The 17,984-nt window shown below is 44.0% G+C and overlaps 1 protein-coding gene across 1 annotated transcript; it reads left to right on the top strand.

The window, feature by feature from the left end:
- Nucleotides 1-1,288: 1,288 nt before the first annotated feature.
- On the top strand, nucleotides 1,289-9,648 carry LOC141058981 (histone H3.3A). Its single transcript, XM_073555205.1, has 4 exons — nucleotides 1,289-1,436; nucleotides 8,453-8,596; nucleotides 8,987-9,140; nucleotides 9,220-9,648. The coding sequence occupies exons 2-4, from the start codon at nucleotides 8,469-8,471 to the stop codon at nucleotides 9,346-9,348; spliced, it is 411 nt and encodes a 136-aa protein (XP_073411306.1). The 5' UTR covers nucleotides 1,289-1,436; nucleotides 8,453-8,468; the 3' UTR covers nucleotides 9,349-9,648.
- Nucleotides 9,649-17,984: the final 8,336 nt, after the last annotated feature.

A 17,984-nucleotide genomic window follows, 5' to 3' on the forward strand; every position in this document is an offset into this window, starting at 1 on the left:
ATTGCCGGTTTTGATCCAACACTCAGATCAAAATCGGACATGTCTTTGTTTTTTTTTTTTCGTGGACCACTCGGTTGAAGGAAAAAGTGTTGGTACCCCGTAAAATATCATAGGTACGAGTGCTGAAAACCACAAATAGCACTTGTCCGAGAAAATCGGTTGTGTGCAGGATCCCTTTCACTGAGTGGCTCCTAACTGCTCATTTTAGGGGATTTTCAGTCTGAGGTTTTTGAGGGTTTTTTTTTTTTTAGCAGAAACTGATCAGAACTCTCCAAATCCTCCATCAAAGGAGAGCGGAAATTCAAAAATTTTGAGCCTGACTTTTTCAGGCTGGCATCCACTTGAAAAGGCGCCACGTAAAGGGGAACATAGTGCAAACCAATGGAAAAACCACACGGCTGTGCACACGTCTTAGGTCACTTCTACTTACCGCCTCAGGGTACGGAAGTGTTAAAAAAAATTGAGGTGTTTATTCTTTGGGTAGCTTCACTTTGGAAACAGTCCGCTCTTCTAGGGTGCAAGACCCCGGGAGCGAAGCCCCCATTGATCAGGCGAAAATATCTGTGCGCCCCAAACTCCGTCCAAGATGGAGGACATAAAAAAAACAACAGGTCGCTTATTTTGCTTCCTGGGAAGGTGATAAATGCTAAGGTTCCTTCCTTCCCCCGTCCTATCCGTACGGTGTCACAGCCCCCCGATGACTGGCCTTAGGTGGTCACACAGTGCACGCCGCACGTAACCGCATAAGGCTGGGTGATAGTCCTATATTTTATACATATATTTTTATTAACCCCTTCCTGTCATGCTTTGGCGTATATTCCCAGAAATTTGAGCGCCGCTTTTAGTCAGACACAGGATGGAATCTGGTGGTTGAATCAAATTTCGGACGATTCGCTCATGACTTATCTTTGACCCCTTTATCGCCCCTGACTACCAGGTTTGTGACCGTAATGATGTGGGGAGGCAACACGGCAACAATTCGTGTGACCCCTATTTTTTTCGTTAAGGAGTCTTATGGGCGAACAGTGACAGAAAATGGCAGCCATTTGTCATCCTCAATGGATGGGTAATGTGTAAACCGGCTACAGAGAGGCCATACACGGTAAGAAGGGGTGGTATCCCCACATGTGCGGGGTATTATTGTTATGGCCGGACTTTCCTCACACGCCCGCCCCCTCATCTGTTACATTGTGCTCCTGTGAGACCGCGCACATAGCGCCGGAAGGGGGGTATGTTTCCCCGCCTTTTCTAATCCACCAATCACCGTTCGCCTCTCTGGCCAACAGCCAATCACCATCCGCTCCCAGGGAAACAAAGGCGACGAATCGGCGGGGGTGACGTGGCGCAGACTATATAAAGCGGGTTGGCGGGCGCAGGCGGACGTTGTTACTCCTCGCCTCGTCGGTTGTGTTGTTTGCGTGCTCCGGGATCGCTCGGTAAGTGGCTCTTTACGGCCTCCTCTCTCCGCTCACCTGGTAACTCTTTGTGGCTGTTTGGTCGGCGGGGTGTGAGTTTTCTGGGCTTATCTTAGTGGTGGTGACGGCATTGTACCGATTCGGTATGTTACCGTTATTATCCGGTAAGCGCCATTTTTTTGACGGTTAGTGACGTCAGCAGTCGTTGTTGCAGTGACGGGAGAACCTTGTAGTTGTCGGTTTTTCGGTGGAAAGGTCGGGCGGTAAGTTCACCCCTCCCCCACTAATTTCCCGGAGCTCGCCGGGCGCCATGTTGTGTCGTCGCTTGAGGGAGAAGAGACAGGACGTGAGGAGAAGCGGCCGTGTAATGGAGGCCGGGGTGAGCGGGGCCCCGCTGTGTGCCGCCCCCGCCGTGTGTGGCGGCGATCGCCCGGGCCCGGACCCGGCGGCGGTGGTGGCAGCTTCTCCTTCTCCTCCGCTCGGTAACGGCTCCCGCATTTTTCCTCCCTCCCTGGTGAGGACTGACAGCCCCACAATGAAGCCCTCCATGCCCGGCCGCTGTGCTGCTGGCGCCATTGCAGTAAATGGAGGCTCTTCTGTCCGCGGTGACGGAGTCCTGCTCTCTTCTCTCATTTCTGCAATTGTTGTTTGTGTGGATATTTTTTTGTGGTTGATAAAGATCACATAATGGCGGGTGTTTGAGGTGCAGTGCGCGCAGCGGCCGCCGGGGGCAGAGCAGAGCACTACTATGACTGCGACATGTGCTGCCACAGGCTGATCTCTGCGGAGGAAGGGGTTAATGAGCGGCAAAGGGGGGGGTCCAATTTAGATCTGGGTCAAGAGGGAAAGCTGTTTTTTTATTTTTTCCCTCTCCTTTAGGCTGTGGGCCCACGTAGCGTTTTAAAACGCTCACTAAAAACCGGACTCCTTCCCAGAAATCACGTTTTTTCCATGCAGTTTTTTCCGTGCGATTTCGCAGCGATTTCACCGTGACTTTCAGTTGCGATATTCAAGCACTTTGAATTTGAAGCATCACTTGGAAAGTGATTGACAGGTTGGTCACACTCGTCAAACATAGTGTTTGACAAGTGTGACCAGGTATTTACTATTGAGGCTGCCTATGCGGCATCAGTAGTAAAAGATAGGATGTTAAAATGCTAAAAAAAAATAAAAAATCGGGGTATATTTACCTTCCGGCGTCCTGCGCTGCATTCCTGGGCCTCAGCGTTCCCAGTAATGCCTTGTGAGACCTGTGATGACGTAGTCTCGCGTTGCTATAGCGATCTTGCGAGACCGCGTCATCACAGGACCTTGCCCAAGGCATTACTGGGAACGCTGAGGCTGGGAATGCAGCGCGGGACACCAGAAGGTAAATATACCCCGATTTATTTTTAATTTTTTTTTTTTACAGCGGTATGGTACGGAATACCATAGGAATGCATGGGGTGCGTTCTGTACACGATTTTTAAGCGTTTTCGTGCCGAAAATCGCAGCAAAAACGCTTAAAAATCGCTACATGGGCACATAGCCTTAGTCATTATTTGTCATCTCCTCTGGGTCACATGATTTGGCATGTGGCTTATGGACAATTAAGATTTAACTTTAAGGTTAATATCCCCTTCCTGGTGATAACAATCATGTGCAACAGGTCCATCTGGCATAATGGGCTATTGCCACCTCTCCACTCAGGATAAGCCTGCATAGGACTGTGGGCAGCAATCAAGTTACCAATTACTCTTTGGATGCGGCATCCTTCTATGTAAGATTTAGGGTACCGTTACACCTAGCTATCGCTAGGTGGTCGCTAGTGAGCTGCCACACAGGCAGATCTCACCAGCGACATAGCGGTCGCTACTTACCTGTCAGACGCGGCGATCCTGCATCCTCCCGCCTGGCTCCACGCGTCGCTCGTCGGCACCGCAGGAAGTGACCAACGAGGAATGGTCCAGGAGCTTCTCGCGCAATCAGCGATAACCAGCGGGGGAGCCGGTTGGAGGGTAAGTATCAACGTCACAAAATCGGGGGCTTTACTTGGTCATCACCGACCTCTTGCACCAAATTTTTCAATTTGGTGCATACTGTTTGATGTGGAATTGTGCAATTTTTTTTTTTACTTTTTGCAGTTTCCATGGCTTTTTGTAAAAAACAAACAAAAACTAACCTTGTATCAGATTGAAATCTTTACTACCAGGCAGGGACTTGGAGTGACTTTTTAACCTTTGTCAGGCTGCATAATTTTACAACATTAACAGGCTGCAGAGGTACAATTGTACCTTCATATGTACCTCCATTGTGGGAAGACTTTCTCCTTTACTTGGTTTCAGAAACTAAATTTCATTCAGCTACAAATGTTATGCTGATATCTATTGGCCAGTGTTGTTACTGCTCACTTATGTTGCTGTTAATTAAGTTGATTCAAACTGGGAGTGGCTTCTACTTCTCTTCCTGCCTTCCTCCTCTCAGTAGTCATTTTGCTGTTCATCTCATTACTGTGAGCACAAAATGTTGGGAGAGTACACTGTGAAACGACAAACATTACGTTGGCCTCTGGCATTTTTCTACAATATGATTGACGTCACTGTTTGCATCCTACATCATCTACAGAGAACACAATCCAAGCTTCAGGACAAAGGATCAACGAAGAAAGTTCCTGTAAGATCTTGCAAATCAGCTGTGTATGCCTGCAATTGAAGATCATAGTACAAACCAAATGATGAGAAACCATTTTCTTCAAGGTGCAGTAGAAATGGTGCTTGGACGATGCATTCTGGTAGCATCGCAAGCAGCAACTGGCCCTCAAATACCTCATGGTAGTCGTGGACCCTCCCCTGTTGGTAGTTGCTATGTCTGCTGAGACCTGAGGTGAAGACAACATAAGACTAGAAAGTCTAGTGTGGTTTGTGTGAAATCCATTTGCGATGAACACTCGTTAGCAAAGACAACATGCATTACTTGTGAAGAAAATCAATAAAAAATTTCTTACATTTTCTTTTATAATTTAAATGAACAGTTTTTTTACTTGTTTATAATATAGCTTCATTAAAAAAATATTCTTTTTTCCTTGCATTATCTTCATTCAAAATATGAGGGTACATTGTACCTATGCAGCTTGTTATGGATGCAAAAATATCTTGACCCCCCCCTTATCTCGGAAGGGGGTGGAGATATTTTATTGAAACTTGGCCAATATATTGTGGACCAAAACTGCAGAGATGTCACAAAATTTCAGCCCTCTACAGCTTTTCGAAAAAGTTATTGCAACTTTAAAACTGAATAGGTACAATTGTACCTACTCAGCTGGATGAAGGTTAAAACTTTCTGTCTAAAACCTCTGGATAAAGAGAGTTGGGGTAAAATCAATACTTTAGTGTGGAGGGAACTTGAGTGGTGCTGGCTGTATAACATTTTTTTTTTTTTTTCTTTTACACCTAGTGCCTTTTAAAGGGAACCTGGTGACTGATACATCCTGCCTAATCCACAGACACAATGTACTGTCAGACAGGCTGCAGGATCTCTGCCATGTATGTTTCCATGCAAACATTTTCTTACTACATTTCAGAGAAAATGCTTGAAGTGGCTTGTCCAGGATAACCACTTCATAAGTTAAATGTTCAGCCCTGATAAAAAGCCTATACTCCCCTCAGGGCTGTGGAGTCGGAGTCTGAGTCGGTGCTCAGGCTGTGGAGTTGGAGTCGGTATAAAATGGACCGACTCCGACTCCTAAAATACATAATAAATTGGGTACAGTAGTTCATTGCAGAATGTGCTGAATATTTTTTCATAGGAGTTTGGGAAAGTTATGAAATGTTCTATAAATGGCTGTTCTATTCCTGATCTAAGGCTACATTCACGCACAGCGTTTTTCCTGTGTTTTTTGAGGATACGTTTTTCAGCTGCAAAAGCTGATCATCTTTTTAAAAAACTGCATCACCTGAAAGGTTTTTGAGCTCATAGATAATGTTACTCAATAGCAAAAGCAGATTAGAAATCTGCTCTATCTATCCATTTATCCATATCTGTCTATCCATATCGTATCTGTACCAAAGAATGAAAACTGGGTAGTACACCAATATATATTCTGTTCTAAATATCTTGATTATTGGATCATAAAAATGATTAAATGTCTGAGGTTCACATTGTACTACAATAAATTTTTCACTTAAATATAAGCAATATGTGTGGGAGTTGGAGTCGGTGTAAGGGAAATTGAGGAGTCGGAGTCGCAGGTTTGGCTTACCGACTGCACAGCCCTGACTCCCCTCCTGTGCTGGCTTTGTTCCGGCAGTGTCATCACTTGCCATGCAGCAGAATGACACGTGACGCCGGGCTCCTAATAAGCACTGGTGTCACTAAACTCCATGTGAAGGGGAAGTCCAGGATGAGCTGGCTGCCTGGCTTCCCCCTTCATGTTCAGTTTGTGTGGACAGTGACTTGGTGTGAGCCCAGTGTCCAATTGGCGCTGGAGTCAGTCTCTTCTTCTGGACATATTAGTAATCAAGGGGAAGTGAGGACAACAATACCTCCCACTTCCTCTTATTGCATATACATCCAAAGGTGGGGGAGGGACAGTGACACCAGTGCTGATTGAGCATCCGGCTCGTGTCATAACTACATAGGAGGTAAGTATGCAGCTACAGCATTTCTGCTAAAAACACATGGTTGAAATTGTGTACCCAGTATCTGTGTGCCTTTTCTTGCCTCCCTCTTAAAGTGGATTTTTACAATTAACAGATATGTTGATGCTGTATTATGGGTTTTGCTCTACTTATGTAGACTGCCCTGGAGAGGTCCTCAGATCTCTGACAGCTGATGTAAACAGTGGTGTAACATCGCCCCTCCAGCACAAGGTTTAGTTGCTGTTATCAGGCAGCTGCTACTCAAAAAAATTGACACGAACTCAAATTCATTCTTCATCTAACTTAAATGTGTTAAACTTTTTTTCTCTTTGGCTTTTCTCTTTTCTGGCTTACACCCAGTGGCTTCATTTTTCCTATGGACAGTGCCAGAGTTTTCTACTCCATGTATAGCTATTGAAACATGTGCTATATAATACCAGTGTGGCCACTGAACAGTTTATCAGGACTCTTCCAGAAGTGATCACTGATCTGATTACTTATTCCAAGTATAGTCAAGCAGACATTGTAAAGAGTTTTTTGTTTGTCAATCCCTGCTCCTTAAAAGGAGCTCTTGACATTAAGCAGTTGGTGTCCCCCTGCTGCTCAGCTGCAAGATGTGGCAGTCTGTAGGATACCTCTAGATTTTCTGCAGTTACTAATTAAGGGTAAAGGTCTGTCCCTTAACACTTATCCTTAAAATGTCATATGTCACTATGCTCTGCTGTATTGTATATTCCCCATGTGACTTATCTCCAGTTTCTTGATGTCAAATGATCTTTGCAGCCATTCTACACTGCAGCTGAGGAGACACTATTGAACTCAACTATGAGGTTATGTGCACATGTTGCAGAATTTCTGCAGGAATTCTGTAATTCCATTTCGTGAGAGAACCGCACTTTAATTCCTGCCTATTTCTCATGGAAAATCTAGCGATTTGCATAATCGTCTTGCAGAATGCTAGCGTTTTCCAAGCGCTGTAGCATCGCTTTGATAACTGACAGGTTGGTCACACTTGTCAAACATATTGTTTGACTAATGTGACCAACTTTTTACTATTGAGGCTGCCTTTGCAGCATCAGTAGTAAAAAGATCTAATGTTATAAAAAAAGGATAAAAAGTGGGTTTTCTCTTTCTGACGTCACGCGCAGCGTTCCCGATCATTGCGATGCTCCTGGCAGCAGCATGGCAGGTCCTGTTCCCTGTGATGCATTGTGACAATTCCCTTTGATGGTCTTGTGAGACCACGACATCAAAGGTCATTGTTGCAATGCATCACTGGGAATGGGACCTGCCGGGAGCATCGCTGAGGCCTGCTGATGCTGTGAGGGACATTGTAAGGTGAGTGATTTTTTTTTTTTTTTTTTTTTTTTTTTAAACAGGGATATGGTACTCCAGAGCCTGGAGGAGAATCTCCTCTCCTCCACACCATGGGTACCATCTGCAGATGTTCTGCTTACTTTTTGCATGGTGGGCACAGACACATGCAGAACAATGCATTCCTATGTGGATTTTCCCATGATTCTGCACAAAGAATGAGCATGCTGCATATTTTTCCGCAATGCAATTCCACTGCGGAAAAATGCACAGCATGGGATGCTTTATTTGTGTTTTTGTGGCAAAATCATGCATTTAGGCTGTGTGCCCACGTTGCTTTTTTAAGCGTTTCTGCAGCGTTTGTGCCTGCTCAAACACTGCAGAAGCGCTTAGCTTAAAATTAATTTGCATGTGTTTTTGGCTTTGTGTAGGTGCATGCGTTTTTAAACGCTCAGGAATCGCTTAGCGGCTAAACGCAGCATGCTCATTAATTTACACATTGAGCATCTTTAGCCTTCCCCAATATTCCCAGAAAACGCACGTCAAAAACACATGATTTTTGTGCAAAAAACACGCAGAAAAAAGACACGTGTTTTATGGGAAGGGGATCAGTTTCCTGAGCATTTAAAAACGCCAACGTGGGCACATAGCCTTAAAATCGCTGTGAAAACACAGCTTGTGTGAACACAGCCTGAAGGATTAGACTTTAATATGATCTCACTAGAATAGTGATCCTATGTCCCTTCGTCCATACAACCAATCTGCTGTTGAGCATATGCACTGCATCATCAACTCCAGACTCTTCTGAATGTAATTCCACACTTCTCCTGCAGGGGTCTCTTCAGGTCAGATTTGCAGCTGCCCACACTTTTCATTGTTGGAACCAGTTGTGTCCTTCAGCCTCTAAATCTACAATTACTGATACTTTAAGTTATCAGTAAATGTGTCTTTTAGATGGAAATCTGTTATAGTAGAGGACAACCACTTAATACTAGATAAAATATCACCAGCCTAAAATGCCTTCAACAGGACAAGGTTGACTGAAAATGCATAGCAATGAAAAAATGGTCACAAATTTCTTTTTTTTTTTTTTTTAATTTGCTTTAGATCACATTCCTAAACAATGGCTCGTACAAAGCAGACTGCCCGTAAGTCTACTGGAGGAAAAGCTCCTAGGAAGCAGCTGGCCACCAAAGCTGCAAGGAAAAGTGCCCCATCCACTGGAGGAGTTAAGAAGCCTCACAGATACAGGTAATGGATAAAAATGTTACTTATAATCATTAATCGTTTGCTCTACTTTTTTACTCTACTTGTATAGCACCTGTCACCAGCACAAATGCTATATGGGGATAATCTGCAGGTTAATGGTGTTACTAACATGCTGAATGCTGCAGGGAGAAAATAAACTTTATTCCCCCTGCAGTGTTCTGATTTCAGTCATAGGGCAGTGAGTACAGATTAGAGCTGTGGCTGTACCCCTGGCACTGACACGCACTCTGCATTGGGGTTGGGGTCATGTGTGCAATTACATAAGAAAGGCATAAAATCAGTTTACATTTAAGACCTGAACTGTAACACATAAGCAATTCTACTTTATTATACCCTACATTTAAAAAAACTTTTTTTTTTTTTTTTTTCCAGGCCTGGTACTGTGGCTTTAAGAGAGATCAGGAGGTACCAAAAGTCAACTGAGTTGCTGATCCGCAAGCTTCCTTTCCAGCGTCTTGTGAGGGAAATTGCCCAAGATTTCAAGACTGACCTGAGGTTCCAGAGTGCAGCCATTGGTGCTCTGCAGGTAGGTTAATGGTGTCTGTAATTATGACATTTCAGTAGTTTATTGCTACCTATTGACTTCTCAATACTTAATTTTTTAGGAAGCAAGTGAGGCTTACTTGGTTGGTCTATTTGAGGACACCAACCTTTGTGCCATCCATGCAAAAAGAGTAACCATCATGCCCAAGGACATCCAGTTAGCAAGAAGAATCCGTGGAGAACGTGCTTAATTTTGCTGGGCAATTTGTTTTTGATCTTAAATTTTCTTTTTTTTTACAAACTGTACATAAGTGTGATGTCTCTTTATTTTATAAAGGGTTTGTTAACTGTAGAGTAGTTGACAGTAAATGGGTAGTACACATTTTATATGACATTCCCTCAATCCTCAGGTTTTTCAGAAAAATTTGTATTTACAGCTAGTCTTCTGTGACTTCCCCCTCTTCAGAGTTTGCATGCCTCAGCTCAATTCTCTCCATACTTTGGTATCTTTAAGTGTAACTCCATTGTAAATAAACTTTCCACTACCTCAATGGTCTTTGCTGTCTTTAGATTGACATGTGGGTCAGGCAAACCTCCATTATCATGTTTGTGTTTGGCCTGGTAATCAGGATCCAAGACTCTAGACTCCTTGTGTAGTGGCCATCATGGCAAGGTAGTTAAATTAGTTTACAACAGAGTACACTTTCTGTGGTCCAGGGCAGTCTTGTCTGTGTAAAGGCCACCACAGTAATACCTCTTTTAATGTGCTAATCAGTTGAATGGGTGTCCCTGGTCTACTCTGCACCTCCTGACACTAAAATTGTCTGCGCTAAGCCTTGTATCCTAACTGAATGACTTAAGAGATGGCCACGTCAATCAAGGCAGAAGGGACAGGTGCTGAGTTCAGGGCAGAATCTGTAGAAATTGGCATAAACATAAGTATTTTAAAAGGTGGTTAGTTATGCCAGGGAGTTGGGCAACTGTGGTCAGGTTACTGATCAAGATGCCTTAACTTATGGATTTGGCTTATAAAGAGGATCTGGGTGACTAGTTCCTCTTAAGGCTAGGTAATATCAGTGGTGCTTTCTCCTAATCAAGTTGTAATTGGCTCGGATGACTAATCTGATTTCTGTTGGAGGCGCTTTGTGTTTTCTATCAGAGGTTGGCCTTGCCTGGGATCAGGGATGGTAATACCATTTGGTGATGTAGAGGATTTGTGACAAATGGTCACTTTTAGGACAGTATCACATTGCAGTCTGGCCAGAGGCTCTCCTGACAGATGCATGCTGTAGGTATTGCTTCCAGTCCATGCAATGTGACTGGCATACAGCCATCTGCCTGCACCCTCAATGTGTGCAGACCTTTTATTTTTCTTGTAGCAGTTTAGGAGCATTGAGGGTAATACAGGGTCATTAGTGTTTACCCTTTGACTTCTTTATAGGCAAGTCAATGTAATGGTACAAAATTTCTAATAAATGCAAGTGGTAACACCTTAAGATCTAAGCTGTCTTCACTACTATAAAGAAACTTTTTGGCTGAAAATAAACCTTATCTAAAACCTGCCTAAGGGGAAAAGTGCAGCAGACATTTCTGCATCTTTCAAACAGGAAAAGTGCAGTGTAAAACCAGGATGGCATTTTGTGCACATTTCTCCACTCATCAGTATGTGTGAAATCTGCAGCAAGACCAGTGAAAGAATTGACATGCTGCAGACTTGGATCTGCAGGGGGGAAAAAACAAGCAATGTGTGCATGAGACCTCAGGAATCTTTCACTTTGCTGGGACTAGGAAATCCTGGTTGTGACAACTGCAGAGGTGAACGGACCATGTAGCTTCACAACACTTTATGCCATGTCTATATACATGCTTGCCTAAACGGGTGATTGGTGCTTTGCCTCAAAACTTGTCTAGATCACAACACTGTAAAAAATCTGAGTATTCTTTGATAAGAACTCCAAACTAGTTGACAGCCAATGTACAGTGCAAATTTCTGACAAGTCTAACTAGGTGTGATCAGGTCTTGATCTGACTTTCTGCAGGAATAGTTCTTATACCCGTCCCCCCCACTTAAACTGTTCATACAGCCAAATCTGTTCTGTGCTACAGTGGGGGGCAGCACACTGACACGTGTCTGCAAATACAGAAAGCCAAACCATATCCCCAGGATGTTGAACTCAAACCATAAAGGACAAATTAAACAAGTTGTGGCTCATCCATGATCATTACTACAATTGGGTAAGCTTTACCCTATCAAAGCAAACCTATTCATATGGAAACAAAGGGGTTGTCACATAGTACATGCCCTTACAAAGTAACTTTCCTACTATTGAAGCCCTAGATGGCACTATCATTGCCCCAATAAAGGTGCCCCTATAGTGACTTCCTCAACATGAAGTTCAAACTTGCTGTACCCCCTCAACTTCACTGTCAAAGTATGGTGGTGCCCCAACTATGGACCCCACCATGGTTCTCTGGACAGAGGAATAGGCTCCACCAGAAAAATGCCTCGTTTCACCATCTGCTCTGTGCAGTGAGTGCCCTAAAGCGCTTCACTGTCTGGGGTAGTTGGTGCAAAATGCTGATGCCACACCTGTTCCATCCAGAATGCAGATACAGGGCAGGGTCTTCTGGTTCTCTGCCACTCCCCACCCCCCAACCAGTCTTTTATGCTTCTTGCACAGGTCACTGAATTATCCAGTGATATGCCTCTCTAAAATTCTGCATCATAATTGAGGGTTTCCTGTGTGCAGGACTTCAATAAGATGGTGCTGGAAGAGGCACATGCTCAGATCAAGGGGTTCTTTTTGGCTCAGTCACTGAACTGGAATCTCAACCTGTGCATGTACCATCTCTGGTGCCAATTTTAAGTTCTGGACCCACACTTGAACTGTGTGTGCCACCCACCAAACAATGATTGTGGCGCAGAATTTTAATAACTTCAGAACACTTCAATGTATCCCAGTGCCTCTAAGGGTTTTTGGCATGTTGTACTTTGTTAGTGGTAAATAGTTTCTGTCAGAATATTGGCATTTTGGGAAAATGACAATTTTTCCATTTTTATATCCTTAAAACAGTTGATCATGCTGTACAAAACATTTTCCATGAGTCTACTTTAGATCTGCACCACTTTTGAAATGTGTTTTTTTTTTTTTTTTTTTTTTTTTTTTTTTTTATATACAAGGAGTTTAACAGCAACCTTTATTTCTTCTTTGAAGAAATCTGCAAAACTTTCTTTAGGGACCTATTCAGATTTAAACTGACTTTGAGGGGCCTATATATTGGAAACTCCCCATAAGTTATAGTCAGAAACTTCTGTTTGTACGAACAGCAGGGGAAGTCCATCTAGTTCAACCCATATCCTAACTTGCCCTAACATGTTGATCCAGAGGAAGGCAAAAAAAAAAACCCATGTGGCAAACAGTAAGCTTCACATTGGGGAAAATCCTTCCTGACTCCACATATGGCAATCAGACTAGCTCCCTGTCCCTGTTCAACGCAATATTAAGGAAATTAGTGTATATACCCTGTAATATTATACTTTTCAAGAAAGGCATCCAGTCCCTTAAATTTTAGTAGGGAATCATGCATTACAACATCATATGGCAGAGAGTTCCATAGTCTCACTGCTCTTACAGTAAAGAATCTGTATCTGTGAGTATGTTTAACCCTCTTTCCTCCAGACGTAGAGGATGCCCCCTTGTCCCCGTCACAGGTCTAAGAGTAAAAAGATCATTAGAAAGGTCTTTGTACTGTCCCCGCATATACATTGTAATAAGATGAACCCTAAAGGTACTGTCACACTTGGCGATGTGCCAGCGATATGACGCGGTCAGGATTGCTGGTACATCGCTAAGTGGTCGCTAGTGAGCTGCCACACAGGCAGATCTCACCAGCGACATCGCTGGGGACTGGGATCGCTACTTACCTGTCACACCAGGCAATCCTGCGTCCTCCTGCCCGGCTCCACGCGTCGCTTGTCCTCACAGCAGGAAGCACCGCAGGAAGCTGACGACGAGAAACTGTCCTGAACGTTCTCGCGCGATAACCAGCGGGGGAGCCGGTCGTAGGTAAGTATCACACAGAGATATCTCTATAACGTCAGTAGTTATAGCGATATTGCTAGCGATATCTTAGTGTGACATACCCTTAAGCCTTCGATTTTCCAAACACCCCAAGTGTAATAACCTGTCTTGGTATTGCAGACCCCCTAGTTCCCTAATAACCTTGGTCGCACTTCTCTGCACCCGCTCCAGTTCAGGTATGTCTTTCTTATACACCGGAGACCAGAACTGTACACAATATTCTAAGTGTGGTCACACTAGTGACTTATATAGAGGTAAAATTATGTTCTCATGAGAATCTATGCCTCTTTTAATGCATCCCATTTTATTTGCCTTTGCAGCAGCTGCCTGACACTGGCCACTAAATGTGAGTTTGTCGTCCACCCAGGTCTTTTTCAGTGGCAGTTTTGCCCAGTGTTTTACAATTATCTTGTTTGTTCTACCCAAGTGCATGACCTTACATTTATCCCCATTAAAGCTCATTTGCCATTTATCAGCCCAAGCGTCTAATTTACATAAATCCTCCTGTAATATAAAACTGTCCTCTGTGCTGATTACCCTGCAGAGTTTAGTGTCATCTGCAACTATTGAAATTCTACTCTCTGTGCCCCCTACAAGGTCATTAATAAATATGTTAAAAAGCAGGCCCACTATTGACCCCTGTGGTACCCTACTGCTAACTGTGACCCAGTCCGAATGTGCTCCATTAATAACCACCCTTTGAAGGAGCAATATTTGAAGTTGCCTGAAATACACTGCTAAAAAAAAAACTTAACAATATAACGCCCAAGTAAATCAAACTGTCCACTTAGGAAGCAACACTGACAATCAATTTAACATGCTGTTGTGCAAATGGAATAGACAACAGATGGAAATTATTGGCAATTATCAAGACACTCAAAGTGGTTCTGCAGGTGGGGACCACATCTCCATACCTATGCTTTCTGTTTTGGTCACTTTTGAATGTTGGTTGTGCTTTCACACTTGTGGTAGCATGAGACGGCCTCTACAACCCACACAAGTGGCTCAGGTAGTGCAGCTCATCCAGGATGGCACATCAATGCGAGCTGTGGCAAGAAGGTTTGCTGTGTCTGTCAGTGTAGTGTCCAGAGGCGCTACCAGGAGACGTGGAGGGGGCCGTAGGAGGGCAACAACCCAGCAGCAGGACCGCTACCTCTGCCTTTGTGCAAGGAGGAGCACTGCCAGAGCCCTGCAAAATGACCGCCAGCAGGCCACAAATGTGCATGTGTCTGCACAAACTGTTAGAAACCGACTCCATGAGGATGGTCTGCGTGCCCGACGTCCACAGATGGGGGTTGTGCTCACTACCCAACACCACTGGACGCTTGGCATTTGCCACAGGCGCCCTGTGGTCTTCACAGATGAAAGCAGGTTCACACTGAGCACGTGACAAAGTCTGGTGATGCCAGGGAGAGCGATCTGCCTGCAACATCATTCAGCCTTATCGGTTTGGCAGTGGGTGGCATTTCTTTGGAGGGCCGCACGGCTCTCCATGTGCTCGCCAGCTGTACCCTGACTGCCATTAGGTACCGAGATGAGATCCTCACACCCCTTGTGAGACCATATGCTGGTGCATTGGCCCTGGGTTCCTCCTAATGCAGGACAATGCCAGACCTCATGTGGCTGGAGTGTGTCAGCAGTTCCTGCAAGAGAAGCTATGGAGTGGCCCGCCCATTCCCCAGACCCAAATCCGATAGAGCACATCTGGGACATCATGTCTCGCCCCATCCACCAACGTCATGTTGCACCACAGACTGTCCAGGAGTTGGTGGATGCTTTAGTCTAGGTCTGGGAGGATATCCCTCAGGAGACCATCCGCCGTCTCATCAAGAGCATGCCCAGGCGTTGTAGAGAGGTCATACAGGCACGTGGAGGTCACACACAATACTGAGCATCATTTTGACTTGTTTTAAGGATCTCACATTCCACTTTAATTTTGTGTGTGACTCCAAATCCAGGCCTCCATTGGTTAATAAATTTGATTTCCATTGACGTTTTTCATCGAACACAGCCGAATGTCATTAGAGTCAATGGGAGTAGAAATTACCAAATATGTTCAGAACCGATCATCAAACATACATTCGGCACGAATAGGGAACCAATATCAAATTCAGACTTGGCGACCGAATGCAAACAAATTCGCTCAACTCATTACTTGTTCCATAAAAATAACTGCTGGGCCCACTAAACAGAAAGCAAACTATTTGAAGAAAAAAAAAAAAAAGACCCTATCACAGAATTTGGTGTAATTCATGGCAATTTAGTAATTGTAAGATGCGATCTCAAAACAAAGGCCTGATTATGATGGGCACATGCAGCAATGATATCAGGAATCACAACTACAGTGCTTCCTACAAACCTGGCATCTTTTCTTGAGATACTTTTGGGTGGGAGTGGAAGGGAGCAAGTAAAATGGCACTTTGCATGTCTCTGAAGCTCCTCTGACTCGAAGGCCTCCACTCTTGTGCCATCGAATTTTCTTCTGGAACTGGAGGAAAGTGAGCCGAAGAAGCCAGTGGCAAAACGCGCATCGGGGTGTGGGGATGCCACTCTACCATACACTTGAATGATTTTATTGACTTAAGGATTATATAAGCCGTCTCCCCTCACTTCTGGGCATCAGCCATTTGGCCGTGGAGACACTTACATCCAAATTAAAGGCCCCGTCACACTAAGCGAGATCGGTGTAACGTCTCTGGTTTTGAGACGCAGCAGTGATATTGCTAACGATATCGCTATGTGTGATACCTCCGACCGGCTCCCCCGCTGATTATAGCTGATCGCGCGAGAACGGCCTGGGTCGTTTCTCGTCGTCAGCTTCCTGTGGCGCCGACGAGCGAACGCAGGCGGGAGGACGTCTGGATCGCCTCATCTGACAGGTAAGTAGCGACCCCCAACCCCTGCAATGTCGCTGGTGAGAGCTGCCTGTGTGGCAACCACTTAGCGATGCACCAGCGATCCATATCGTTGTCGGGATCGCTGGTGCATCGCTAATGTGACAGTACCTTTATACTTCGGCAGCAATACACTTAGCTATTAGGAGTCTTACATATACTATACTTATACTGGACAATGGGACTATTCGCATTATACCATCCTAGGTCCACATCGTATCCTATCGTTTGTCTCCCTATTTAAATTATGCCATCTGATTTCTCCCGCCGATATTGTACATCTTTTATGATGCATTTGCGGTCCTGACCCCTCCGGCTAAACATCACCTACTGGCTTTAACACCTTCACCCCCAAGGGTGGTTTGCACGTTCATGACCGGGCCAATTTTTACAATTCTGACCACTGTACCTTTATGAGGTCATAACTCTGGAACGCTTCCATGGATCCCGGTGATTCTGACAGACATTGTTTTCTCGTGACATATTGTACTTCATGTTAGTGGTAAAATTTCTTTCAAATAACTTGCGTTTATTTGTGAGAAAAACGGAAATTTGGCGAAAATTTTGAAAATTTCGCAATTTTCCAACTTTGAATTTTTATGCCCTTAAATCACAGAGATATGGCACACAAAAAACTTGATAACTAACATTTCCCACATGTTTACTTTACATCAGCACAATTTTGGAACCAAAATTTTTTTTTGTTAGGAAGTTATAAGGGTTAAAAGTTGACCAGCAATTTCTCATTTTTACAACACCATTTTATTTTTAGGACCACATCACATTTGAAGCCAATTTGAGGGGTCTATATGATAGAAAATACCCAAAAGTGACACCATTCTAAAAACTGCACCCCTTAAAGTGCTCAAAACCACATTCAAGAAGCTTATTAACCCTTTAGGTGCGTCACAAATTTTTTTGAATATTTAAAAAAAAAATGAACATCTAACTTTTTTTCATAAAAAAAATACTTCAGGTTCAATTTTTTTTATTTTACCAAGGGTAACAGGAGAAATTGGACTGCAAAAGTTATTGTGCAATTTGTCCTGAGTACGCAGATACCTGATATGTGGGGGGGAACCACTGTTTCGGTGCATGGCAGAGCTCAGAATGGAAGGAGCGCCGTTTGACTTTTTCAATGCAAAATTGGCTGGAATTCAGATTGGACGCCATGTCACGTTTGGAGAGTCCCTGATGTACCTAAACAGTGGAAACCCCCTACAAGTGACCCCATTTTGGAAACTAGACCCCCCAAGGAACTTATCTAGATATGTTGTGAGAACTTTGAACCCACAAGGGCTTTACAGAAGTTTATAACGTACAGCGGTACAATTAAAAAATCATATTTTTTCCACAAAAATGATCTTTTCACCCTCAATTCTTATTTTTCCAAGGGTAACAGGACCGTAAAAGTTATTGTGCAATTTGTCCTGAGTATGCTGATACCCCACATGTGGGGGTAAACCACTGTTTGGGCGCATGGCAGAGCTTGGAAGGGAAGCAGCGCCATTTGATGTTTTTGGCTGGAATTGAGATCGGACACCATGTCGCGTTTGGAAAACCCCTGATGTACCAAAACAGTGGAAACCCCCCCACATATGACACCATTTTGGAAACTAGACCCTCTAAGGAACTTATCTAGATGTGTGGTGAGAACTTTGAACCCCCATGGGCTTCACAGAAGTTTATAACATAAAGCCATACAATTAAAAAATCATATTTTTTCCACAAAATTGATCTTTTCACCCTCAATTCTTATTTTTCCAAGGGTAACAGGACCGTAAAAGTTATTGTGCAATTTGTCCTGAGTACGCTGATACCCCACATGTGGGGGTAAACCACTGTTTGGGCGCATGGCAGAGCTCGGAAGGGAAGCAGCGCCATTTGACGTTTTTGGCTGGAATTGAGATC

Source organism: Dendrobates tinctorius, unplaced genomic scaffold (genome assembly GCF_039654945.1).
Source record: "Dendrobates tinctorius isolate UK_male_01 unplaced genomic scaffold, ASM3965494v1 ptg000222l, whole genome shotgun sequence".
Taxonomy (NCBI): Eukaryota; Metazoa; Chordata; class Amphibia; order Anura; family Dendrobatidae; genus Dendrobates; species Dendrobates tinctorius.